Source organism: Stylophora pistillata, chromosome 14, assembly GCF_964205215.1.
Source record: "Stylophora pistillata chromosome 14, jaStyPist1.2, whole genome shotgun sequence".
In the NCBI taxonomy this organism is placed as follows: Eukaryota; Metazoa; Cnidaria; class Anthozoa; order Scleractinia; family Pocilloporidae; genus Stylophora; species Stylophora pistillata.
In genome coordinates, this window is record NC_142532.1 from 2,787,501 (window position 1) to 2,814,173 (window position 26,673).

Here is a 26,673-nt window from a genome sequence, read left to right on the forward strand (position 1 = left end):
CAAAAAGAAGAGTTGTTCTTTAGAGCAAACTCGACCTAAACTAGTGGCACTGTGCCGATTAAAGTTACCCTAGTTTCACTAAACAAAAAATTCCTTTAGTTTTGCAGAGCAGTCTGTGCTCAAAAAGACACTTTTCTTTCTGCAAGGAGAACGGTTTCATTTAAATATAGAAAGACATACGGGAATGTGCTCGTGAATTCAATCAGTTCTCTAAGATAACTTTTAAGTATTTGATGAAAATGGTCAAAGATAACCTTTCAGCTTGATGCAGTTTTTACTTTATATATAGATAGATAGATAGATAGATAGATAGATAGATAGATAGATAGATAGTTTATGGAATAATACTTTGCAGTCGTAAAATTGAATTGCGTATTTTACAGATAACATTGGTTAAAAAATAGAGCTAAATACAATCATATTTAAGTATACCTGTTAAACAGGTATACTTATTTTACCTCTTACATTTTTAACTTTATTTGTATTTTTTTTTCAACATATGTATTTGTTTTGGTAGAAGTAACCTATTTGTGTTTTGTAGTAGATGTATTTAACAGATGAAGAGCAACATTGCAGAAAGCCATTATTATTATTATTATTATTATTATTATTATCATTAATATTATTGTTTTGCTTCGAGGCGCTTTGCGCTTCAAACTCATGATGTCCTCTAAAACTAGCAGCAATTAAAACTTGGTCACTTTCTCGCGCTTAAGGTCGCCCTACGAGAGATCCTTATAACGTATATTTTCGCTCAGTTGATAACTTTGGTTTCGTCGCGCGATACTCAAACAAAAAGCGCCATAGTTTTGAAATTATGCTGAAAACTGCAATAACAAAAAACATCATTTCTTTTTCACTCACTTCCAAGTTCTTGTTTATGCGAGTGTGAAGAATCGAGCCCATAAATAAAAGACTGGGGAGAGACGAGCCGCCGTAAGCAGTCATTATTTGTAATGGCGTCTCCGCTTGCCAGTAAACTATTCCCGCCGTCACTCCAAATACGAAGAACATGATTGACAGGTATATCGTCTGTCCAGAAGTACTCGATAACGAGGCTCTGTAGTCTATCACAAAAAGCCTGGTAAGGAATCCACCATTTTCTGAACTAAAAACCAGGCATGTTTGTCAGTATCATACGCATAAAAATAAATAATCAGCCTTCCAATCTATTGAGTCAAATGAAATGCTGTTTGAACCCTAATTTCTCCTTACAACATCGAAACTTCGTTCTTAGGGCCTTAGGGCATGTTCTCTTATGGAATTTTTATTCTTATGGAATTTTTTGCAAAACGCATTCGACACGGTTGACCACTCGATCCTGTTACATAAACTCAATCACTGGAATTCGTGGAGTTGTAAACGACTGGTTTCCATCGTACTTGTCTGGAAGGGTCCAAACCCCACAAATAGGATCCTACATATCCCAAAAAGAAAAAACCATGTGTGGGGTCCCACAGGGCTCCGTGTTAGGGCCATTGCTCTTTCTTATTTATATCAATGACATTTACAAAGCTTCAGATAAATTAGCATTTTATTTATTCGCTGACGATACAAATCTGCTATTAGCCGACAGAAACCTTAAATCTCTTGAAACAGTGGTGAATATGGAACTAATGAATGTTTATGATTGGCTAGCCTCAAATAAACTCTCTTTAAATGTAAAGAAAACCAATTTTATCATCTTCCATCCCAGCCAGAAGTGACTTAATTACAAAGTAAATCTGAAAATATATGATAATAATAGAAAACATTTCATTGACCTGGAGCGTAAAGACTATGTGAAATATTTAGGTGTACTTATTGACAGTAACCTTACCTGGAAACATCATATCAGTCATATTGCATCAAAAATAAGTAAAGGCATTGGTATAATCTGTAGACTAAGGCATCTTGTACCATATTCGACATTACTAAATATATATAGATCACTCATTTATCCTTATTTATCATATGGCCTTGTAGCTTGGGGCCAAGCAGCTAAGTCTCATATGGAAAAAATATGATACTCCAGAAAAGGGTTGTGCGATTAATGAACTTTGCCAACTATAATTCACACGCCATCCCTTATTTTATATCAGCTAATATTATGCCAATTAGTATGCTTTACGTTAAACTCTCTTCTTTCTTAATGCATGATGTCCATAACAATTTAACCCCCCCCTAATCTTTCTGGTTTGTTCACTCTTTCCCACCAAATACACAATCATCATACCCGATCTTCATCTGCCGGTAACTATTACATAAACTATTCTAGGCTAAATCAACATAAAAACTCATTCTCAAGGATTGGTTGTAAAATTTGGAATAGCATCCCAGGAGACTTAAGGAATCTTCCAAAGATATTTTCAAGAAAAAGCTAACAACAATATTATTTCAAAATCTTCAAGTTCAAGATAGTTATGTTGACGTAGAACGAATAATCAATGATGTGTCAAAAGTTAAATCCAGTTAATAGTAGTGTATAACTTATGTATTCTTCTATTTATTGTCATGTGTTTCTATTTCTGTATTTTTATCTCATACTGTCATTTCTGCTTTTAAAGTAATGATTTAATATTTAATTTCTGTTTCTTGTATATTTATTGAATCTTTTGTTGAACTGAAATTTATGTAAGATGTTTTAGCGTCCACACACTGCCCGCCGAGACTAGCTATGCTTTTTGTGGGTAGTGGTTGATTATGTTTAGTTAAGTTAGTTAAGTTAAGTTTAGTTAGTTAAGTTATGCAAATGTAATATATTTATTCTCTTATAAAACAATAAAACAAAAAAAATAACAAAAAAAAAAAATTTCCCTTCGTTGGGGTGGGAGGGAAAAGGCCCTGGGAACGAGGTTGACAATATCGCACCTGAATTAAACACGAAGGTCACGTGAATAATGGAAATCATTGCCGACTAAAGAAGATCTTGATTGCGAAACAAATTCTCCCCGTCAGCACCTTATGAAATGTGTGGAGAACGTTATAGAGAATATGCATACTGATGTCAGGATATGAAGAGTTAATGACCAATGTTTGTTCCAGACATACCTTTCAGACGAGGATGACAACGGATTCCCATTTGCGTTTGTTGAGCGGATGTCGTCTTCTCTCCGCTTTTCAGACTGATTTTGCAACAAAGTGGCCTCTTTTATCTTCTCATTTCGCAGAATATCTGAAATAATGTCTTTCATAGGGCGAAAATAGATGAGAGAGTTGATAAATATGGCAACGAAATTCCTCAGCGAAAGAAATATGAAATATGTCATGATTCAGGCAAAGAAAACCGTTTGAAAGTTAAGTTACACAAGAAAACGAAAGGGAGGTCTTAAATATTTCGAAGCTTGTACTACCTTCTAATCCTTTCTGCGTTTTATTGTTATCTTCTGACAAGCGATCGTAGAAATCTGACAGTTTTGCAGGATCACCACTAAATATTACCTGATGGGTCAAAATTAGGAAGACAGTTAATGCCTGACTGTTAAAGAAACTTAATGGGAGGGTACATGCAATTTACAATACTGTCATAGCTGGATAAACGAGAAATTCCATAATGATGACGTTGTATGGATAAATCCCTTGGGGGTTGGGGTTGGGGTTGGGGTTGGGGTCGCGTGTTTTTTCCTTGCTTACCTGTTTATCAGCAAGTAAAACTAGTTGATCGTACATCCGGGCTGTTTTATCAGGTAGAGCATGCATAGTAATTATCACCAAGTATCCATTGTTACAAAGTCGTTTCAGAATGTTCAGCATTTCTATGGAAGAGGTAGAGTCCAGCCCTAAAATTGCGAAGATTTCAACAGTGAATAATACTGATTTAAGACAGCGTTTTCAGAGTTATTTATCCTCAGTGAGCTCTAGAACATGCCTACGTCCTATTATATATGTCATACCCGATATTTACTCTACCTGTGATTGGCTCATCTAAGAATAGGGCTCGAGGTTTGGTGATGAGCTGATTTGCAAGGCAAAAACAGCGTTTCTGGAAAAGTAAATTGAGAAAGAGATCAACGACAAACAAATAAACAGACAAAAAGCACCAAAGCAAAAAAAAAAATACTCATTTTAAACGCAAAGAACAATACCTTTTTAAAGAGGGGGGGAGGGGAGGGAGGAGCCATTAGTTTTACTTTACCTTGCTTCGCAATTGGTCAATGTTTGAAACGCGTACTGGTCTCTCAACCAACCAGATGCAAATTAAAACCAATCCTTAATATCCTTTTCCCGCGCATCAAGCTGTCAATTATTTTTTTAATTCACTTTGAGTTATCATTAGCTTTTCGTGGTATTTTCCTTCAGTCTGTTTGGCTGTTTTGATTTCTTGAGATTGTTTGAACGACGTTCGGTTGAAATGTGCTTTAACGTACAAACAAACCTGTAACTCGGTAAAGTTCTTTTTACACGACCCACCAAACGTTTCCTCTGCTGAAGAATTCAGTCTCATCTGCGAGAATGATAAAAATCTCGAGTGCTTAGCAAACCTCCCATGTGCATCCATAACAAAAGAAAACTCTTTTGCTAAAATGTATCAATGTTATGTTATAAAACAAATGGTAAACGCCACAGTGTACACTGGTGGCCGTTGTGGAGAGGTTCAACTGTGTTATTTTTTCTTGGCAATTTTTTTTTCATCACACATACCTCGGATATTATTTGCTCTACTCTTTCCAACTTGACTGCAGTTTTCATTTTCCTGGGCAATCTCATCAAAGCAGCGATGCCTAAATACCGTCTGATCGTAACCTCTCCGTAATAAGGCATCTTAAATTGATTGAGAAAATTATAACTATTTTGAACTTCCTTTTGTACGCTACCAAGCATACTGAGATGTTTCTGTAAAATGAAAGAATGGTGATTAGTGAATTTTGACGGGTTGTTCCTAATACCAAGAACGGAGAACCGGAGTCTGGGACTGAGAGTACAGCGGTAATACGTATAACAATTGAAAATGGCGGATGACAACACGGAAAAAAGGTCTGAGCACCAGTTTTGACGTAAGCGCTCTTCGAACTTTGTCGTCAGAGCAATCATCAGGGATGAAAAGTAAAGTTTTTATGGAAGGAATTTTTACTTGAACTCTGATTCAAAATTTGGAAATAATTTGTCAAAAACACATGAAGAAAAGTTGACAGGTATTGGTTGAGTCTGTTTAAATGGTGTATAGATATCCATTGGTAGTCTGAATGATGTTAAGCTTATTAGAGGTAACACCAGCCAAATGGCGACACAGTGCTTTTCGAATTCTCCTATGCATTTTTCTCCTATGCAGATTCAAAATTCAAAAATCTATTACACCTTCAATTTATATAAATTGAAGGTGTAATAGATTATTGGTCTTCGAAGAGGTGAGTGTCAGAAACATGACCAATCGAAAGCGGGGACGCCAGGACGGAAAAAAGCTCCGAGGCAACTGACTATTTATGTTTCTTCCTCGGTTAGTACCGAAAATCTGGGGCTTCAGGGAAAAACAATATCAGGTACCCCCAGCCTTTCCAAGGGACCAGTAGAAAAAGGTGTTTCATACAAAAATGTCGAGTAAAGGTGTAAAAAAATTCCACAAAAATGCATATAAAAAATGCATAGGAGAATTCGAAAAGCACTGTGTCGCCATTTGGCTGGTGTTACCTCTAATAAGCTTAACATCATTCAGACTACCAATGGATATCTATACACCATTTAAACAGACTCGACCAATACCTGTCAACTTTTCTTCATGTGTTTTTGACAAATTATTTCTAAAACGGGATTTACTCCTGAAGCCCATATTTTATGAAGAATTTTGTATTTTACCTGCTTACAACCACATTTTAATCTTCCACTCAAAAGACTCAGTAGTGTTGTTTTACCAGCTCCGTGCTTTCCCACTATTGCAATAAATTCACCTTGTTTGAATCCCAAAGTGGCGTTCTTGATGCTCAATGTACAGAAAGTCCTTCTTTCTGGATAAATTTGAGTAGTTGAACGAGAAAAACCGCTACTTTCTTCATTTTCCGAGCGTTTATCGTCTCTGCTTTCAAACTGTTCGTACCCATGATTTTGTAGAAATACCAAACGCAGATATTGCACTGTACGGTAAAATATTGTATTACTAGAGAACGTATCCTCGGCTTTCGTCGATTGTTCGTTGAAATCTTCGTGGACAACTGGTTGCAGATTTTCGCCATTTGAAGAATGATTAGAAACTTCTGAGGACGAGTATCGTAAAAGGGTTATTGCCTCACCAGGGGCATGACTGAACACCTTAAAAAATTAATAAGAAAAAAAAGAGCCAACATGGAGACTTGATTAAAGCGACCACCTTTAAGCAAAAGAACACATTTTCCCGGGTTCTATGACGTGGTAAAACCACTTGGGATGTTGGGAGGGAATTCGGAAAGCTTATAAGCATTCGCCTTCGGCTCGGGATTTATCAGCTTTGCTCGTGTTTTCCCCGACATCCCGAGTGGCTTTATCACATTATAGAGCCCGGAAAAAATGCGTTCCATTGCTTTATGAGTTGCACGCGGGCTCTATAACCTGATAAATAATCCCCTTGGAAACTGAATTGACCAATCAGAGGATGCGTACCATGTTCACTAGGTTAGAAATACCATATAGTAGTGGGATGTTTTTTGCATGTATGCATGGGAACAAGTCACCTATATGACTGCAGATCAGGGAAGTTTATTAGTCAGAAAGTGTCTCTCGAAATCAGTTGGACCTGTTCAGAATAGAAGAATAGAGAGGAACTCGGAGAAACTATCCAAATCAAACGGAATCTAACGACAAGCAGGCGGAACCGTCCGCAATGAGACAAATGGGTCTGAAATCGAACAGAAGTCGAACACCCGAACACCCGAACACCCGAAGTCAGACGGATCCGTTTGAACTTGGACTCAACTGGCCGCAATTGGGCGGACCCATCAAATAAGGGGAGAATTTGTCCAAAATTAATCAGGACCGCTCAAATTCGAACCAAATCCTCCGACATATAAAAGAACGAGTCTGAAATCAAATACAGCTCACCGAAACTTTTCGAAATCGAGCGCAACCTGACCAATATAAGGTAGACCTTCCCGATATGGAACAAAACCGACTGAAATCAAACGGATGCGTTCGAAATCGGATGGAACTATCCAAAATCAGACGGATGCGTTTAAAAGCGGACGGAATCGAGCAACGTTTCACCGTACCATCCAAAATTGGAAATTAGGTCGGTAGAATTTTGAGCTTTTGGGCGTTCACATCTAAATTACCATGAAAAAGCCCGAATGTATTCCCATTGTCTGCCTTAAATCAATTCTTATCTTAGTCACAGTCACTTAGCGTAGATCCCTGAAAGGAACATGAAATTTCAACTTATATAATTTTACCTGCTGCGTTTCCTTATGCTCTTCAAAATATCGCCTTTGATTTTGTTCTAGGAGAAGTAATTGGACCATAAAACAGATCTTTACTGCGACACATACACCAGTGAGTACCAGAGACAAGAATAGGACAACCCCATTAAGCACCTCTCCCCAGTCCTCGGCAGTGTCCACAAATGTAAGTGATTCGGAGCACGTGGGATTGCACATTGGCCCAAGGCAGGTGTCAGTCACTCTGACAGGTTGATGACGTCTCTTAAACCATTTTAGAAGAGTGGATTGTAAACTAATGGTTTCTTTTCCACGTCTTATTGCTGTACGCAACCAACTTCCGGGAACTTTAGACAGACTGAGGAAATTGGTCCGGAAGTGGAGTTAAAAAATTATTGCGGGCAAGGCACATATTCACCTTTATTACTCTCAATTGTGATCAAAACCCAAAGTCTCTATAAGACTCAAACGAACGAACGAAAGAGCAAAGAAACAAACGAACGAACGAACGAACAAATGAACAAACGGACAAAGGAGCGAACGAACAAACGAACAATGAACGAACAACCGAATAAACGAACGAACAAAGGAACAAACAAACGAACTGACAAAAGAACGAACAAGAAAAAAGACCTTGAACAAAAGAACCGATAAAAGAACGGAGGAAACAAAGAACAGCAAAAAAACGAGCAAAATCCGAACAAGAAACGGAAACAGAAACAACTGCATGAAGTATAGTGAGTCCAAAAAAGAAAGAAATATATAATGCATGAATGAACGCGAGAATAACAGAGAGTGAAAGAATAATGTTGACAACTCACCGAAAAAGAGCATTTCCGTGTGTGAACAATCTACTGTAGTCAAGCGCTTCACCTTCGTCTCTCAAGCTTGACATGGCCAAGAAAGTGTGCTGAAAACACGCGGGCACAAAATAACTAAGGTTTGAAGATCCGGGTTCAAATACAAACAAAGATTGGTTCATGGCACCTCCGTATGACTCAATCAGAGTTAACAGATTTGTCACACCGTTCTCTGCCACGGAAACTCTTTTCGACATACGGGCAACAACGTCTCCAATGATATAAATATCATACATGCTGAACACAAATAGCGTTGGCAGGGTTGAAGGGTAGTATCCTCGTGTAAGCATACACAACGCTGACAAGCAGCACGGATACCCATAAGTGGAATCTGCGCATGCGCCCGATAATGGCTCGCCAATAATGTAGAATTCTTTCACAACCTTTGATGTAATGCTTTCTTGGAAATTTAAAAACCAGCCTCCGTCAATGATCACTGAAATGCTAACTTGTAAATTCCTGGATGACATAAGGTCCTGTAACCACTGGACGTGGTTCATAGTACCCACTCCTCCTGCGCTACTCCCAACTAAAACAACTTCACGCGCCCGGCTAAACCCTTGGTCGAACAGCTCATAAATGGCGCTTTGAAAAATGATTTTACCGCTGAAGACAAACTGTTCCCCAGTGTTATTACGTTCAAGGATTGATGTTCCCTTTTGCGCTCCCAGCCATGCGTCGCTGCTACAGTACGGCATCAAAACACGAGAATGATCGTAGAATAACTTATTCTCATTCCAAGACGTCGAAAGTAAATCTCGCCCACTAATTTTCCTTGGCATGTACTTGGAGGTCATTAGAGCGTTTGTTAACTTGCTCCCAAATCTTGCAAGGCACTGAGCCTTGGTGAGACAATACGCTCCGCTCTCCAAAAATATAATCCACTTTGAAGGCTTCTGAACGTCCAAGTAATAGACTGCTCTTGTTCCATCGTTACACATAGCGTCTTTGTTGCCAAGGATCTTTCTGTTCATCGTGTTGGAGCGACAATTTCCACGAGCAACCATTTCAAAAGATAGGATGCTGGTCACAAGAAGAAATCTTAAGAACATCTCTACGAACACGGGAAAATCAGCTTTTATCCTCTTAAACTCTTGAAAACATGACGTAGAAGAGCGATCAACCTAAAGCCGTTTTTTAGTTCCCGCTTGTGTAGAAGATAACAATATCGACACAATTTTCACTCAGTCCGATTTTTTTCCGTCATGGTAGTTGATTAAATGACAGGTTCACTGTCACTAAAATCACCAACTGATATAACGAGTACAGGGCTTTAGGTTTCGGTTCTGCTCTTGTTTAAGTATTTATGTCTTGCAACATTTTTATAAATTCGTTCTGACTTCTAATTTTACAAACATGTCTTTACGGGTACCTAAATTATGTTCAATAAAAAATTTGCCACGGTAGGGTCTTAGGTAAGATTGGTCAAACAATTGGAATGGCTTAGAAAATACTTCGCCTTTGTCATTAAAAGGCAGAAAGATTTCAAAGGAAATTTAGGCACCTGGGGGTTTCTAATGACTAAAGGTGCCCTCAGGCAATACAATAGAAGTTAACTACTAATTAAATTTTTATTCAACCCTCGACACATACGCCAAAAAAACAGAAAAACAACTACTTTGCTGAAAGGGGAAACGTTTCTAAAGAATGTGGGGTGCAGCGTCGCTGGGGGTATTACAAGACAATTTATTTTATCAAATGAATTGATTTTGTAAATTGGCTACCATAAAAAGATTCTCTGACTGAAGTTCGAGCGTCGCATTAGCCCTTTGCTCTGTTGAAGGGCTAATACTCGAAACGTCAGTTCTGTAAACGCTTTATGGTGGCCAATTTTATTTGTTTACCTTGCTATTCGTCACAGAACAAGCAAGCATTCTCTAAAAGAGCGCTTCATCGGGTCGTTCGACGAATCGACAAAAAACATTTCTAATAAATAAATCGAATATTTGTTTAATAACAGTTCGTTGGGTCGTTCGTTTGTTCCTCGATTTCTCATCGGGTAGCTGTGAGTTCTTTGAATTTGGTTTTACAAAACGCAATCGATATTCGTTCTCTAACAATCAAGACCTGTTGTGTGACAGCCCCCTGCTGGCTCTTCCAAAGTCATCCGGTTCCCTTATCTATATTTTATTTGTAATCGCACGATCCTTTTTCTTTCTTTGAAACAGTTGCAAATGGGTCACCGACGAACAATCTTACCAATGAAAAACATCAACAGAAAACTGTGGATCCCTTGTGAGAAGAGAAGCTTTTAAAGCCAATATTCTTTTAAAATTCCCATCCATATGGAAAATGTTTTGCGCTTTTGTCCCCGAAAGTCTTTCTGTTTAGGACTTGCCACCCGTTTCTAGCCTCATATTTTTTCTTATTCGCTCTTCCTTTCATCAATTTCTAACGTAGTGGTGTAATTAATGTGGCGTGATTTTCAATATTGTAAACATTTACATCTTTGATAGACAAAAATGATTTAAAAGCACTTTCAGGAAAAAATCTAGTCGCTATTTACTTTAATAAGAAAGCTTGTTAAAGATATTTGTCAGCTATTTGAGAGCTTGTTGGATCATTATTTTCTTAGAACCTTGGACAATCTTTCTTGGCAATTGTTACTCCACGAGCACGCCAAAATTAACCCAGATCACCATGGAATGACAAACAAGTCTTCAGCTTGACGTTGATGTTCGGGCACCCGCCCCTCTCCAACATTAACCCTACCTTGTTATCAGTTGACTGTTGTTGGGTTAGGGGAGGGGTGGGTATGCAGTCGTTCAGAGACTGACATTGGTCAGTGGCGGATCAAGGGGAGGGGCACGGGGGCCTCGCCCCCTCCCCTTATTTTGGTTTAAAATAAGGGGAAGAACAGGGAAGAAAAACCGGCAGGTGAACACACACAAACAAAAACGCCCCCCCCCCACCCCCCTTTAGCTCAAGGTCTGGATCCGCCATCGCTGATCTACTCTGAAAATGACTTCCGCTCAGGTTTTTCAAAACAGCAGCCAGTGTGACACAGATTGAGAGACCACTAGCATCTTTGAGAAATTGATGACGCTAAATACATAATTTCAACTTTGCGTTGAGATAGATCACCGCATGTAAAAATTTTCACAGTAATGAATCTCTCGGCCTGAGTTCCAAAATTTTTATGTATCTCCAGGAGCAAGAAACAATTCCTTACTCTCCTTGACTTTAAGCTGACCTCAACTTCCATTCAGGTTAACAAAAGGTCAGCAGTAAGGATCGCCGGCAACAGTCATTCCCAGGTCTACTCTCACGATCGATTCTTACTCCAGAGTTCAAGATCAAACAATCACTGTTTAGTATAATTTCAGAGCCGAGCAAAGAGCTTCTAGCAATCTGATTGGTCGAGCGGTTCCTTATATGACGCTTTATAAACCGCTCTACGCGGTTTATATAAAATGTTAAAACAAAATGTCAATAAATGTTACTAAAATGTTATGATTTTAGAAATTTCTCTGTTGTTCAGCTCTGAAATTATACTAAAACAATTATTCGCCTCAGGTTCGGTGAACATTGTCGAATAATCCCCTCGACTTATTCACCTCGCCTTTGGCGAATAATTGTTAAATATTGTGAACTTCAGTTTCACATTGTCTCAAATAGTCTTGTACTTAAAGCTCAACTAGAATTGAGCTCCATATACGTCTTATATCATTCCTTAGCGAAGTAGTCTCTTCTTAATTCTTTCTTATTCACTTTTCCCATACTGTTCCGTGGCAACTCGTCCACCACCATCAAAACCGAGGGAATATGGTACGGAGCCATGAAACCGCTGGCCCATTGTTTCAAGTCTTCAAGACTCATTTTCTATGAGCATGCAAGCAAAGAAAAAACTTATGAGCCAAATAAATTATAAAAATATGTGAAAAAAATTAAGAAAATGAACTCGGACTGTGGAACGCTTGTTAAACCAGGAAGGCTGTTACTAGTGGCCTATTTCCGATTTCGGCCACCAGTGGCCAATTTTTGATTTTGGCTACTTGTGGCCGATTTTGGATTTTGGCCACTAGTGGCCGATTTTCTATTAGAGAAAATAGTGGCCAATTTTGGATTTTGGCCACCAGTGGCCAATTTTGGATTTTGACCAACAGTGGCCGATAGCGGCCGATTTTTGATTGTCACCACTAGTAGCCGATATTGGATTTCAGAGACAAAATATTTGCACAATATCCAGCGCACGCTCTGGTGGCCATTTGTGGCCAAAAAGCAAAAACGACCACTTGTGGCCAAAGTACCAAAAAGGCCATTAGTGGCCAAGATCCCAAAACGGCCACCAGTGGCCAAAATGTCAAAACGGCCACTAGTGGTCAAAATGCCAAACAGCCACTAGTGGCAAAAATCCGAAAACAAACACTAGTGGCCAAAAAGTGCCAAATGGTGGCCGATTTTTGAGTTTGACCACTAGTGCCCGATTATGGACTTTAAATAAAAAATATTTGCATGAATTTCAACGCAAGCTCTAGTGGCCACTAGTGGCCCAAAAGCCAAAACGGCACTAGTAGCCAAAATGCCACGACGGTCACCGGTGGACAAAATGCCAAAACGGCCTCAAGTGGCCAAAATGCCAAAACAGCTACTAGAGGCCAAAATGCCCAAACAGCCACTAGTAGCCAAAATGCCACGACGGTCACCGGTGGACAAAATGCCAAAACGGCCTCAAGTGGCCAAAATGCCAAAACAACTACTAGAGGCCAAAATGCCCAAACAGCCACTAGTAGCCAAAATGCCAAAAGGCCACTAGTAGTCAAAATGCCAAAATGACCACTAGTGGCCAAGATCCCGAAACGGCCAAAAAAGTGCAAAAACAGCCACTAGCGACCAAATACAAAAGCGGCCGCTAGTGACCAAAATGCCAAAACGGCCACTAGTAGTCAAAATGCCAAAATGACTACTAGTGGCCAAGATCCCGAAACGGCCAAAAAAGTGCAAAAACAGCCACTAGCGACCAAAATCCAAAAACGGCCGCTAGTGACCAAAATGCCAAAACGGCCACTGGTGGCCCAAATGCCACAACGACCACTTGTGGCCAAAGTACCAAAAAGGCCATTAGTGGCCAAGATCCCAAAACGGCCACCAGTGGCCAAAATGTCAAAACGGCCACTAGTGGTCAAAATGCCAAACGGCCACTAGTGGCAAAAATCCGAAAACAAACACTAGTGGCCAAAAAGTGCCAAATGGTGGCCGATTTTTGAGTTTGACCACTAGTGCCCGATTATGGACTTTAGAAAAAAATATTTGCATGAATTTCAACGCAAGCTCTAGTGGCCACTAGTGGCCCAAAAGCCAAAACGGCACTAGTAGCCAAAATGCCACGACGGTCACCGGTGGACAAAATGCCAAAACGGCCTCAAGTGGCCAAAATGCCAAAACAGCTACTAGAGGCCAAAATGCCCAAACAGCCACTAGTAGCCAAAATGCCACGACGGTCACCGGTGGACAAAATGCCAAAACGGCCTCAAGTGGCCAAAATGCCAAAACAACTACTAGAGGCCAAAATGCCCAAACAGCCACTAGTAGCCAAAATGCCAAAAGGCCACTAGTAGTCAAAATGCCAAAATGACCACTAGTGGCCAAGATCCCGAAACGGCCAAAAAAGTGCAAAAACAGCCACTAGCGACCAAATACAAAAGCGGCCGCTAGTGACCAAAATGCCAAAACGGCCACTAGTAGTCAAAATGCCAAAATGACTACTAGTGGCCAAGATCCCGAAACGGCCAAAAAAGTGCAAAAACAGCCACTAGCGACCAAAATCCAAAAACGGCCGCTAGTGACCAAAATGCCAAAACGGCCACTGGTGGCCCAAATGCCACAACGGCCATTAGTGGCAAAAATGCCAAAACGGCCAGTAGTGGCCAAAATGTCAAAACGACAACTAGTGGCCGATATGCCAAAATGGCTAATAGTGGCCAAAATTACCACTACTGGCCAATATGCCAAGACAGCCACCAGGGGCCAAAATTCCAAAAGTGCAACTAGTGGCAAAAATCCTAAAACGGCTACTATTGGCCAATTTCCCAAAATGTCCACTAGTGGCCAAAATGTCAAAACGGCCACTAGTGGTCAAAATGACAAAACGGCCACTAGTCGCCAAAATGGAAAAAACGGCCACTAGTGGCCAAAATGGCTGATAGTGGCCAAAACGGCCACTAGTGGCCAAATTGCTATAAGGGCCACTAGTGGTGAAAATGTAAAAACTGCCACTAGTGGCCAAAATGCTAAAACGGCCACTAGTGGCCAATATGCCAAAACGGCCACTAGTGGAAAAACAGCCACTAGTGGCCAAAATACCAAAACGGCCACTAGTAGCCAAAATGCCAAAACGGCCAGTAGTGGCAAAAATGGCAAAACGGCCAGTAGTGGCCAAAATGGGTAATAGTGGCCAAAATGGCCACTAGTGGCTAAAATGCTAAAAGGGCCATTAGTGTCGAAAATGCCAAAATGGCCACTAGTGGCCAAAATGCCAAAACGGCCACTGGTGCCCAAAATGTCAAAACGGCTCCAAGTGGGCAGAATCCCGAAATGCCGGCCATTAGAAGCCAGAATGGCAAAACGGCCACTAGTGGCCAAAACGGGCACTAGTGGTCAGAATCCCAAAACGGCGACTAGTGACCGAAATGCCAAACGGGTAATAGTGGCCAAAACGGCCACTAGTGGCCAAAATGCTAAAAGGGGCATTAGTGGCCAAAATCCCAAAATGTCCACCAGTGACCAAAATGCCAAAATGGCCATTAGTGGTGAAAATCCCAAAACTGCCACTAGTGGCAAAAACGCCAAAACGGCTACCAGTGGCGAAAATGACAAAACGGCCACTTTTGGCCAAAATCCCAAAAGGGCAACTAAACCAAGCGTTTTCTTCTCATTGATGGGGCAGATTTCCCGCCAAATTGTAAAATCAGTGGAAATTAAATTTTGCATGCGTAACGATGATGATAATTCTAAGATGGCGTACATGAGCCTTGAATAAACAGTATTTAAATCAGGTTAGAAAGCGATTTGTCGTTATGATTAAAAGAAAAGAGAAAAAAAGAGTGAATGATGTGTTTACTGTCATGCTCGAACCTTCTCTCTTGGTGGAAAAAGGAATTTTGTCCAAAAGTGGAGACATTTTAAAGGTAAGATTCAATGATCCTGAAGACCGCATGAAAGCCACACTTCCGTTATGTAAGGGGGCTCAAGATGTCCCCACGATCATAAGAGTGGCGGAATTTCTTTTAAAATTTGAAATTAAATGAACGCAGGTTGAGACAACACTCAACTGAATGAAACTTTGCTCGTTACCGAAGTATTTTCTTATTGGGGCTGATACAAAGTTTTTGTGTGGTGTCTTCAAGCAATAGACAGCACTTTCAACTTATTCGCCAGCGTAGCAGAAGCGCCATAAAAGTTGGTGGATCACTCCCTTTGGGCGATCAACATCCCAAATTTGTTTTTGCCAGTAAACTGAAAGGAAGATTAGTCTACTGCTTTTGTAATATCAGAAGAAAATGTACAATGAATTATAGGTTTCAGACCAATCAGAGCTTGGGTTGGATCTCATGCAATCATTTTATCTAAAATCCAAACTCGGCCACTAGTGGCCATTTTGGCACTTTGGCCATGAGTAAACGTTTTGGAATTTTGGCCACTGGTAACCGTGGTAACCTACTTGGCAGGCAGACATCTTGAACAACTTTAACCTATCATAGAGCTCCATTTTACTATTTTAACTATTTAGTATATGTGCTATCTCCTTAAGTGTATTTAACTTTCACCCATCCGTAACTGCTCTGTGGTAGTGGCCAACTCGAAAGCTTGGCTCCTTTGGCTACTACACACTCTTTCCGCTGTTATGTGTAAATTCATGTATAGTTAGAACTCTCTCCTTTTTTTTTTTTTTTTTTCTACTTTTTGTCTTTTCCGTTGTTGTATTTTTAGTAGAATAAGTGTGAATAAAAGAATGAATGAATGAATGAATGAATGAATGAATGGCCTCTGCTGGCCGATTTTTTGATTAAGCCCCTTGGAATTATTACCATATCACTATCGTTATTGTAATGGCTTCAGTTAATATGATAATTTGTTATAATTTAATCATTAGTTGCAGTGCTTTCAATAAGATTTGAAATAGGTGGCTACCTCGGTACAGCACCCACCGGAGAGCGGGTGCCAGGTCTTAATGAAAGCACTGAGTTGAATGTCAATTAGTCACTATATTCTTGTTTTATCTTCCTGTTGTGGAGTAGGGGCACTCATAAATATGTGGGATGCAGCAGGTTTTCTTTTTTGCATGTAATTACAAATTTTCTAAAACACTTACCTCTTGGGTCATTCTACAATCTCCGGTTCTTTTCAAAGCTAGATCAGTAACCACAAGAACTCTTAGAATGGCTATTTTTTAATACTGGTTACAGATGCATACCTTTCCAGGACTCAGCGTGACAATTGCAGCCACACGCTCCCCCCACACGGGATCAGGTTTGCCCAACACAGCACAGTCTATGATGTCATTGTGTGACAAAAGATGCCGCTCAACTTCAAGAGCACTGCAAGGAAAAACGTTCACAAGACAACATTTTAATTTAACAACAGTCTGATAAAAATTCTCATTTATACTGAGGTAAGTAGTCTAGTATTTGTAGAAAACCTCTTTCGTTTTTTGAATTTCAAGCACATTTTCCCCTACCCCTTCCCCCTTCGTTTTAGTTTTGTCGTCAGGCGAGGCGCGCGTGATATTTGTAAATTAGCCAATCACACCGGGAGCTTTAGCCTCAACGTTGGAAATTAGCGTGGACATTCTCGCGCGTATCTTGGTCGTTTTTCTTTACGGAGTTTGGTTTGGTTGTTATTGTTGAGTCTTCGTTCACGCTTATTTAAATCTCTCAGCTTTTAATATTTAAGAAGTTCGAGGAGTTTTATTTAAACTGAATGTTGTGATTATTCTAATCACATATTTTCTACGGAGTTCGGACTCCAGCCTCTTTTTTCGCGATTGGGTTATTTTTAAGTATTAGTGCTGTTGATACAAATCGCTCGGCGCCAAGCTAACAATAGGACGCGATTCACGGCAAATCGAAGCGATAAAACTTCTCTCATTCCTACCATAATTTGAACAAAATAAATGAACATTGTTACGATAGAAATCGCCAAGAATCCTCCCGTTGCCTGAAACCCTATTTGACTCCAATAGCATTTTGACACTGACTTTTTCATTATATGAAAAAGAAGCTCTTCGCTCTACATTTCGAAGCAGAATTGAAATTGGATTATATAGTGCATGGAAAGAGGAGAACGTACCATAAACTGTATTACTAAAAACTGGATCATTGGACAATGCAATTCAAGACTTTTTATTGGCTTAGCCATTATGGTATATGAGCCAATATACCATGATCTACAAATATGGTAAGCGTACGCGTCAGTTTAAAATCAAAAGGGAGCTAAAAAATCCGGTTTCTTCTCACAAAATAATAATTTCTTGGGGGCGTCTTTAATAAAATAATTATTCCACTCGCGCTTGTTGGATATGAGATGATTATATCCAACGCGCGCTCGTGGAATAATTGTTAAGTATGCACACGTCACGCCAGGTTCAGGAATCAAAGCTAGGCCACAGCGGTTAAATTTGTGCGGGAAATTGGCACTCGGCCGACTAAAACTCTACTCCCCATATTTGACATGTATTTTGACTCTGACCTGATCTTGTAGCCTCCACTTTCAATGATATCCACTGATGTCCTGCCCAGAATGCTGTAAACTCTATCTGTATAAGCTGGAAGTGAGAGTAACAAATTCTGACGCCGGATATTTTAAAAGAAAAAAGATATACGCGCTAAAATCAAAGAGAAAAAAACGTTCCGCAACTCAAAAAGCATGAGGTATGCATTTACCAGCAGTATCGCCTGTTTTAAACCAGCTGTCCTCTGTAAAGGTTTCTCGTGTAGCATCAGGTTTATTCCAGTAACTGATGAAAAATGGTGCAGGGATGTGAAATGATAAGTGTATACCCTAATATGGTAAATAAAACCTTCATGTGATTACAAAAAGTTTTAACTCTGATTAACAGTACGGTTCAGTGCATATATGAACAACGTGACAAAATGCTGGGCTGCACCCTGTTGAGGAGTAACTTAACATCTCATGGCTGCAAGGTGGAAATATCCCTAGCAAATTCATGCTACAGGAACCCAGATTAGTCCCAGCAGATAAGCAATCCAGTCTGGTAGGCAGGTTTTACACACAACCTGAAATGTACTTCTCTGTGCCTTAACCCTTTAAACTCTATGAGGGACCAGCATCTAATATCTCTGCTGAATGAAGCGTTACAATCATGAGAATAAAGGAAGTGGTTGCTGTAGTGACAATGTGACAATCTAACCGGCACTTGAATCACTATTATGTTATTTACTGGGCTCCCTGTGTAGTTTAGTGCCCAGCCACATGTCAGTGGAGTTGTTAGTCCATACGTGTCAGCGGACTTGTTTTTTTTTTTTTTTTTGTTAGGCCGCCATGTTTATGGTGTTCAGTAAGTAAGCACAAGGTTTTGTTTATTAAAGCCTCAATTGTCCAAAAGTTGAACTTCTCTTTCATTACAGTCGCCATCCTGGGAAGCTTGGATTGTTAATCGAATTCTCCTTGTCAAAGACAGATCAGTGTGGAACAGTATGAAATCTAATGTTACAGCGTAAAGGGTTAAATAAGTGGAAGGGCAAATGTACGCGTCGAAACCAGCAGAAAGCACTTTATTTCCCAATGAAATATTGTAGGGAAAAAGGGAAAAACCACACATGCAGTTTATCCTTAAGCAAACACTAACCATTTGAACACTGATGGTCCACGAACTTGGAGCTCTCCTTCTCGGCCTTCATTGCAAGAAGAAACAGAAGAACCATGTTCGTTCCCTGCAGCTATAACCTGATTGATGGGAAAAAATGAAAAATACCTGTGCTCACTGTCAGAATTCGAACTACTGCGCACTTACCCCTCCCCTAACCTGACAACGGTCAAGTTAGCGTCAATGTTGGGTTGGAGGGGGAGGGGTGGGTATGTGGTTGCAATCAGTGATATTGATCCCAAATTTGCAACTGAATTATTGTTGGTTTGTACAAATATGATGATACAAAATTCACTTACTTCTTTTTCACCATCCACATTCTCTGTAACAATCCGAACTTCTGTCCCGGGTAAAGGTGTTCCCACAGAACCCTACGATGACACAACGCTTAATTAAATAGTCACATGATCAAGTCAAGCAACGGAGCTAACATACGGCGTTCAATACTATTTGACCACTAGATTCCATGCTGCCGCGCGACTGTTCAATTATAGATCATAGATTACGTCAAAGACGAGAACTAAAATGTGGCACACGATGGCGCCACATTTTGATGTCTTCTGTGAACAGTGGTCAGAATTTCTTTCAGACTCACGAGGCACGCAACATTTTGACCACAGCGATGATGAATATCGTTGTCGATAAGAGTACAGACCACGCTAAATCATTATCGATTTGTTGAGTTTGCTATGATGAAGAACCAAAAAAGTTTTAACCCCCAGGGCTCGACACTAACGGTAGCCCACTAGCCACAGACTAGTAGAAATCCAGTTTTGGCTAGTGGTTTTCGATTTCCACTAGCCAGTTTGGCTGGTAAACAAACTGAAATTGTCGTAACATCTAAGATGTAACTAGCCACTTGGCTAGTAAGTTGAAAAGTTCGTGTCGAGCCCTGACTCTTTTAACCTTAAGATTGACCAGCATCTAATTCCTCTTTACTATGATACTGCTGAATCATTCATTAAGATCTTGAGATTAAGGAAAATATAGCCAACCTAGAAAGCTCTGATTGTTAGATAATTTCTCCTTGTAAGTGGCAAATGCAATGTATAGAGAAGAGCATGGGGAATGGTGGATGCTGATGTTAGGGTGTTAAGGGTTAATGGTGACGTCATCTATGACGTTAATAGCGACGTCATCTATGTTCCACTGGAACAAAAATAACAACCAATCAAAGTGCGTGTACAATTAGGCTCACTACCAGCAGCCATTGGCTGGATGATTTTTACATCTTACCGCCAATCTTGGTCCATGCAGCGGGTTCGAGAGAGCCATCCCTATCTCTGTCATTCCATATCTTTCTAACAACGTATGTCCTTTAGTAAAAAGAGATGAGCACCTTTAACATGTTTCGTATTCTTTTCAAGTTATTCACACGACTTTTCGACATTGCTGATTCTAGCAGAATTCAGAACGCTGATCACATTTGAACCTTCAAACCTAGCCAAACACTGTTAGGACACCTGTATGAGCCTGCAAGCAGGTCCTTATGTTTCACAGCTTCGGGACGGACGTATCTTCACCCGCGGGTGTACCCGCGGGAAAGTACGAGGACTTCCACAACGCGAGTCCGCGAGAGGCCTGCAAGTGGCATAGCACTGATAATTAGTGCCAAACCCCTCGCAGACCTTTTCCCGTGGGCAGAGAAACGTATATCCTTCAGCTGCAGTAAGAATGAGGACCTTCACGCTTGCTACTTTTGCTACCACGCCCAGAACCTTGTATGAAATATGCAACTATATATCCTAAAAATGATCGCTAAGAGTGCGTTTCAAGCCCACCCCTTCCCTATTTTCCAATATTCTTACCGAGTTGCGGGGGGGGGGTGGGGATTTTGTTGGCCACAAGGTTTTCAACTATTTCCTCACATGAGTCCCAAGAGGTTTTTCAAGGATTGTCATAGAAGATTTACAACAAGTGTCCTTAAAGTCAATCTAATAAAACAAACAAACGTGCCTTAAGCACGTTAAAGAACTGTTTTACCCTGATTGGGAATTCAACGACCCATACCAGGACTACAACATACGTTAACGAAGCGACTTTTTTCTTCTAAAAGCACGTGGGAATAAGTCACATGATATTACGTAACGAAACAATCGGAAATGAAAATAACAAAACGGAATTAAAATGGTAGCCACAACAAGAATGATTTCTTTGAATAGGACTTCACCCTTTGACCTCTTGGAGTGACTAAGATCTAATTTCTCCTTACAATCTCACCTTAGAATCACATATCAAGGTCAGGAGAGTAAGGGAAATGATCACCAACTAAAAAACTCTTGATTGGTATACAAATTCTCCTTGTTAGCACATTGGAAAATGCATAGTCTAAGAGTAGAGAAAAGAGAATATGCACACTGACGCCTGGGCGTAAGAGGTAAATGGTCCAGCTCATTGTAGAAGTATCTGAAAGATTACAGTTTGATTCTTCATAGGGAGCTCATATTTTTCCTTTGTCTCATCATCATGGCAAGACCAACGATATATTTTGTCACATAAAAGAATTTTACAGATTTACCTGTTATCTCTTTCCATCTTTTCATAACAGGTTCAGGCAGAGCAGCTGAACCAGATACCATCAATCTGTCATCCACAGTTTGAAATAACAGAAAAAACAAGCACAAAAACTTGTTAACAATGGAAATTTATAAGAATATAATAACCATCACTCAACTGAATACTATATCACTGTCAATTTTTTGTCTCTGAAGAGCTGTTTAGACAGAAAAAATATAAGAAATCCCAGAACAAGAACACAAATTTAATCTACCTGAGCTGTTCACATCTAAATCTGATTCTCTCTTTCTCTTGTTCTGTCCAGTTCTCTTTCTCATAGTGCTCTATCAGTTTGCTGTAAATTGTTGGAACAGCCATGAATAAAGATGGGCGCGGCTCATCTCCAGTTAGGATATCCCACACCTATGGTTAAATATGGGGAGATAACACTGTCATGATATAAATTATTGACTTGAACATTATAAAGATTTATCATAACTATATCTTGGTACTATATTGTTACTGTGGGTTACCCATGGCTTATGAGCCTTTGTGTGGTCAGTGGTTTGACACTCATGGTGGCCATCTTGTTGTTTGTGAATTAGGCTAGATCAATTAAAACCCAACTTTCAGGTCAATCTACTCGATTCCTTTTATCAAAATTAAACTATAAGCTATGTCCATCATGCATGTTCATAATCTCTCCAAGTTTTTTTACAAACCAGGAGGTTGTGATGTAAGGACCCAGCTCAGTTCAAATATATCCCCCTCTTTTATGATCTAGTCAGTTGAAGAGCTCATCACAAGACTGCTTTGTCTATATTGATTGTCTATCTCTCTTCCTAGATTTGACTTTGTAGGCCTTATGCTGAACCATGCAGCTTTATGCAGTCCTACCTACCCTATTACAGGTTTTTTTGGAACAATATTTATAGGAGGGGGGCACTGGGGCCTCTGGGAAACTGCAATACCGGAGAAAAAAACCTCCAAAACCGAAAAACCGACAAAAAAAGGCAGCAAAACCAAAAACCGCATGCAAACCTGACAAAACCACTACATTTTCACCTTTAAAGGGGTCAAAAAAGAAAAAATCGAAAACCGCATCAGAGTTTTCGTGAAAACCAAAAACCAAATGCAAAAACACATAAAATCCGCAAACTGCTCTGAACATCAAAACCAAAACCCCGGACCTTTCTGGCCCAAAAACCAAAAAACCGATCCAAAAAACAGTCATAACCACGAAACTGAAAATCCCAAAGCCCCCCTCATATAGGTGCAGGGCTCAACACTAATGGTAGCCCACTAGCTACAGACTAGTAGAAATTCAGGTTTGGCTGCTGGTTTTCGATTTCCACTAACCAGTTTGGTTAAGTGAAAAAAGTGAAATTGTTGTAACGTCTAAAATCATGTCACTAGCTACTTGGCTAGTAAGTTGAAAAGTTAGTGTTTAGCCCTGTAGGTGCTCCACCTGAATTTAGTAAAATTCATGAAACTCCTACAGACCACTATAGACCACTTTCATAAATGGCTGCCGGATTAATAATCTTTTGTTTAAATTTAAATTAGCCCTTCTGGACTCGCTTGAGATAATGTATTCTTTTGAATTTTGTACTGGAGAACGAGGCCAGAAGGGCTAATCTAAATTTAAACAAAAGAATAATTATTAATCAGGCAGCCATTTATGAAAGTAGTCTATATCTCTAATTATTTCTCAAGTCAACCCTTTCCTAAGTGAGGAAATGTAAACAGTCAGCAAGAAGAATGAGCACTAACTTCTTAGGTGTGAAAGACTTTGTAAGTACCGGTCGGTATGTTTACCTTGTCAGGCTTAAACTTTGGTAACATGTGACATGTGGCTCCAACCCACAAAGGACAAAGAAGGACATTTACTATGCCATGGACATGATGAAGTGGTAGACAGTGGATAATATAGTCAGCTGCAGTCCATTCCCATGCTTTGACTAAAGCAGTAATCTGGGATCTGATGAAACAGAAATGTGAATTGAACTGTTGCTAAGACTGTTAGGTAATAAAAACACATGCATCTGGGCAGCAGTAGGACAAAACACTGACCCCGGGTCAACTGGCCCCCCTTACTGACCCCCACTTAAATTCACCGGAAATCATGAATTGAAGCTAACGATAACAACTTAACGATACAAAATTACAATATAATAATACAATCACCTCTTAAATTCCAAAATGGCGGAAGATGGTCGATCTGTTTAATACCATGAGTCTGCCATAGTTCAAACTCGTTTTACCACAATTGTTAGTTCTCCTATGCTCATAAATGAGTGGCAAATGGGAACTGCGCTCCACCAAAAAGAATAATAATAAAAAAAAAAAAATGAAACCTCTATCAGAAAACCGGAAAGGTCCAAAAGTCCAAAAGTTCCAAAGGAAAGGTCCAAAAGTTGTCATTTCCACTGGTACCGCTGTCCATTCACCACTTGCACGTGTTGACAGGTTTGTCTGGTACGTAGTATTGCTCGTTTATCAATTTTGGAATTTAAGAGTTGAGTGTATTATTATATCATAATTTTGTATCGTTAGGTTGTTATCGTTAGCTTCAATTTATGATTTCCAGTGAATTTAAGAAGAGGTCAGTAAGGGGGGGCCAGTAGGGGGGGCCAGTAGGGGGTCAGTGTTTTGTCCTAGCCCCATGTATCTAGCTAGAAGAGCAAATGGGAATTTCAAACCTAATTTGTCTAGTAAATGAATAGAATAAGAATGATAGTAATTTTTCAGCTTGCTTGTGGATTAAAAAAAAGATCTCACTCACCAGACTAGTGTGAGACAAAGAAAAGAAAGTAGTAAATAGGACTTGTAATTACCTGGCTTGTTAATTATTTCTAACCTGTAAGCTGGCCCTAATGTAATTAGCCCTTTGGGGCTAGCATTTCTTCTCTCATACAAGAGGTCTGCAAGTGGTCTGATACTGATTAATGCCAGACGCTAGCAGACTTCCCTCCCAATGGTTTAAAATCTTTCTATGGGTGAACACTCGTCCTACAGCACTTGAATTATGAGGGCACTCATAATTAATAAAGGGGGTAAGTTTCTAATGAAACTGTGGTGCTGCATCGGTGGGGGTAACAAGGTAATTTGGCAATATCAACCAAGTTGAAGTTGTAAATTGGCCACCGTAAAGAGTTAAAAAGCTGACATTTTGAGCATTAGCCCTTCGTCAGAGCGAATGACGAAGGGCTAACGCCCAAATCGTCAGCTTTTTAACTCTTTACAGTGGCCAATTTACACTTATAATTAAGCCTGCTCCCTGGGGTATTTCTGTTGTCCTATGTCTGTGACAAGATGAAGAAAATCTATCTATCAGTTTAGCTCAACAATATTCAGCCCATAAGTTAAGTCTGCCAACATGTCTAAACACATTGAGTTCATCCTTCTCTCTGCTGCATGGTATTGAAAGAAACACTTTTACTCTGAGAGGTAGGAGGTTATATCAACATGAGAGGCTCCCTCTCACATTGCCTATTTACATGCCCTTGTTGAGAGAGAGATTTTGAGAGCACTATGTTTACCACTAAGTCACAGGACCAGCTGCCATAATGTGACTTTTGAAACAAAATCTACTTCTCTGTGTTTCATAGGTGTTTGTAAGACAATTTGAGAGTAGAATCTAGTAGTCAATCAGAAGTTGTTGAAAGATAATTTCAATGCAGCCCTTAAATTAAAAACAAATTACTAACTAACCTCAAATTTCCATGAGTGGATAAAACACCTTTTGGTTGCCCTGTGGTTCCACTCGTATACACAATCATTGCGTCACGCTTATCCCAACATTGTTCAGTCATTTCCACTGTAGTGAGCTCTTCACTTGACAACATCTGATTGGCAGATGCTAAGACTTGATTGACATCTGTCAAAAACATGATGTCGACTTCCTGTCCCTTAGCTATTGATTCTAGTTTAGGTGCATAGTCACTGGACGATATAACTAACTCGGCGTTACAGTCTTGGATCACGTAATCGTGCATGCTCGCAGGATGAGAATTGCACAGGGGAACTGCAGTGCCGCCATTTCTCCAGATCGCCCACTTCGAAGCCACATATGAAACGTCGTTTGGACATAAAAAAGCAACACATCGACCGGAAAGATCTCTTTTTCCGATCCTCTCTAAGATTTTGTTTCCGATTATTTGACTCAAGTGAAGAACATGCTCGTATGAGTGGCTTCCATTCGAATCAACAATCGCAACTCGGTCTTTATATTCCCTTGCTCTCAAAAATACCACAGAATTCCACTCAGAACGGTTGTTGATTACTCTCGACGAAGATATGTATCTCTTAATGAAGTTACCAAGACAGCAACTCGGAGAAAGACGATGAAATTTACCTAGAAATTTCGAAAAGGACGTCCACATTTTGGTTGGTGCTTTCAAACGATGTGCTTACCACGATCACGAACAACAGTTCTGATTGGTGTATAAAAGCTTATAAACAACAAAACTTGACCGGAAATGGCGTTATATCTTCGGCGGAAGTAGAATAAACAATTAAACTCCCCGCCGGGTTTATGACTCCGCTAAGCAAATGAAGATTGAGGTTTGTAACGCGATAGCTTATCTAAGAAGGAGTTTAAGCTCTCATTAACTTGAGAATGGATTTATTTGATTCCGCAAATAAAATTCAAACAACAACAAACACCTCGCTTAAAGGGCCACGCTCAGAAATTATAGTCTAAAACAAAAAAGTGAACGTAAGCAAGAGGTTAACAGGGAATCGACCCTTCAAGTCCAAACGCATTACCGAGACGAAGACCTTCGAATACTAGAGTTTTTATTCATGTCGTTCATTAGGAGCGAAGAAAAGATTCATGAAAGTAGAAGCGCAACGGCATCTATGAATAAATTCGTCACGCGCTCCACGTTCAGTAAAAACTCACAATGTTTCAAAATATGCATAGAGACTGAGGCGGATATAGGGGTGGTTCGGTCGAACGTACCCCCTAAATTGTCTCTCAAAATGCTGGAAATCGTGTTTCCGAAGACCTAATTTTCAAAATCTCCCGGGGGAGCATGCCCTAGGACAATTCCCGAACCCCCCTTGACTAATCCTAGATCCGCCCCAGAAAGTATATGAATTTTCCAACCAAATTAACGCAGAAAGTGACATTTTCAATGTTTCGCTTTCTCAAGACGGAATCAGTTGGACA

The 26,673-nt window shown here is 39.9% G+C and overlaps 2 protein-coding genes across 3 annotated transcripts in view; both read right to left on the bottom strand.

Moving 5' to 3' along the window:
* The window catches only part of LOC111323415 (uncharacterized), a 22,500-nt gene extending 12,920 nt beyond the window's left edge, over positions 1-9,580 (bottom strand). For both annotated transcript variants that reach the window (XM_088745132.1, XM_088745131.1), the window contains exons 1-10: positions 8,138-9,580; positions 7,332-7,674; positions 5,770-6,219; positions 4,621-4,812; positions 4,355-4,423; positions 3,889-3,961; positions 3,613-3,758; positions 3,333-3,420; positions 3,031-3,166; positions 865-1,108 (exon numbers count right to left, since the gene is read on the bottom strand). In XM_088745132.1, the coding sequence (XP_088601258.1) occupies positions 865-1,108; positions 3,031-3,166; positions 3,333-3,420; positions 3,613-3,758; positions 3,889-3,961; positions 4,355-4,423; positions 4,621-4,812; positions 5,770-6,219; positions 7,332-7,674; positions 8,138-9,228 (2,832 nt within the window). In that variant the 5' untranslated portion in view covers positions 9,229-9,580. The remainder of the gene's footprint in view (positions 1-864; positions 1,109-3,030; positions 3,167-3,332; positions 3,421-3,612; positions 3,759-3,888; positions 3,962-4,354; positions 4,424-4,620; positions 4,813-5,769; positions 6,220-7,331; positions 7,675-8,137) is intronic.
* Positions 9,581-10,653: 1,073 nt separating this feature from the next.
* Positions 10,654-25,944, bottom strand: LOC111323410 (malonate--CoA ligase ACSF3, mitochondrial). The gene is made up of 11 exons (XM_022926739.2): positions 25,212-25,944; positions 23,316-23,478; positions 21,772-21,920; positions 21,520-21,584; positions 20,238-20,317; positions 19,301-19,372; positions 18,984-19,081; positions 18,058-18,131; positions 17,864-17,939; positions 16,590-16,713; positions 10,654-11,998 (listed from the first exon to the last, which is right to left on the bottom strand). The coding sequence occupies exons 1-11, from the start codon at positions 25,880-25,882 to the stop codon at positions 11,843-11,845; spliced, it is 1,728 nt and encodes a 575-aa protein (XP_022782474.2). The 5' UTR covers positions 25,883-25,944; the 3' UTR covers positions 10,654-11,842.
* Between the last annotated feature and the right edge of the window lie 729 nt (positions 25,945-26,673).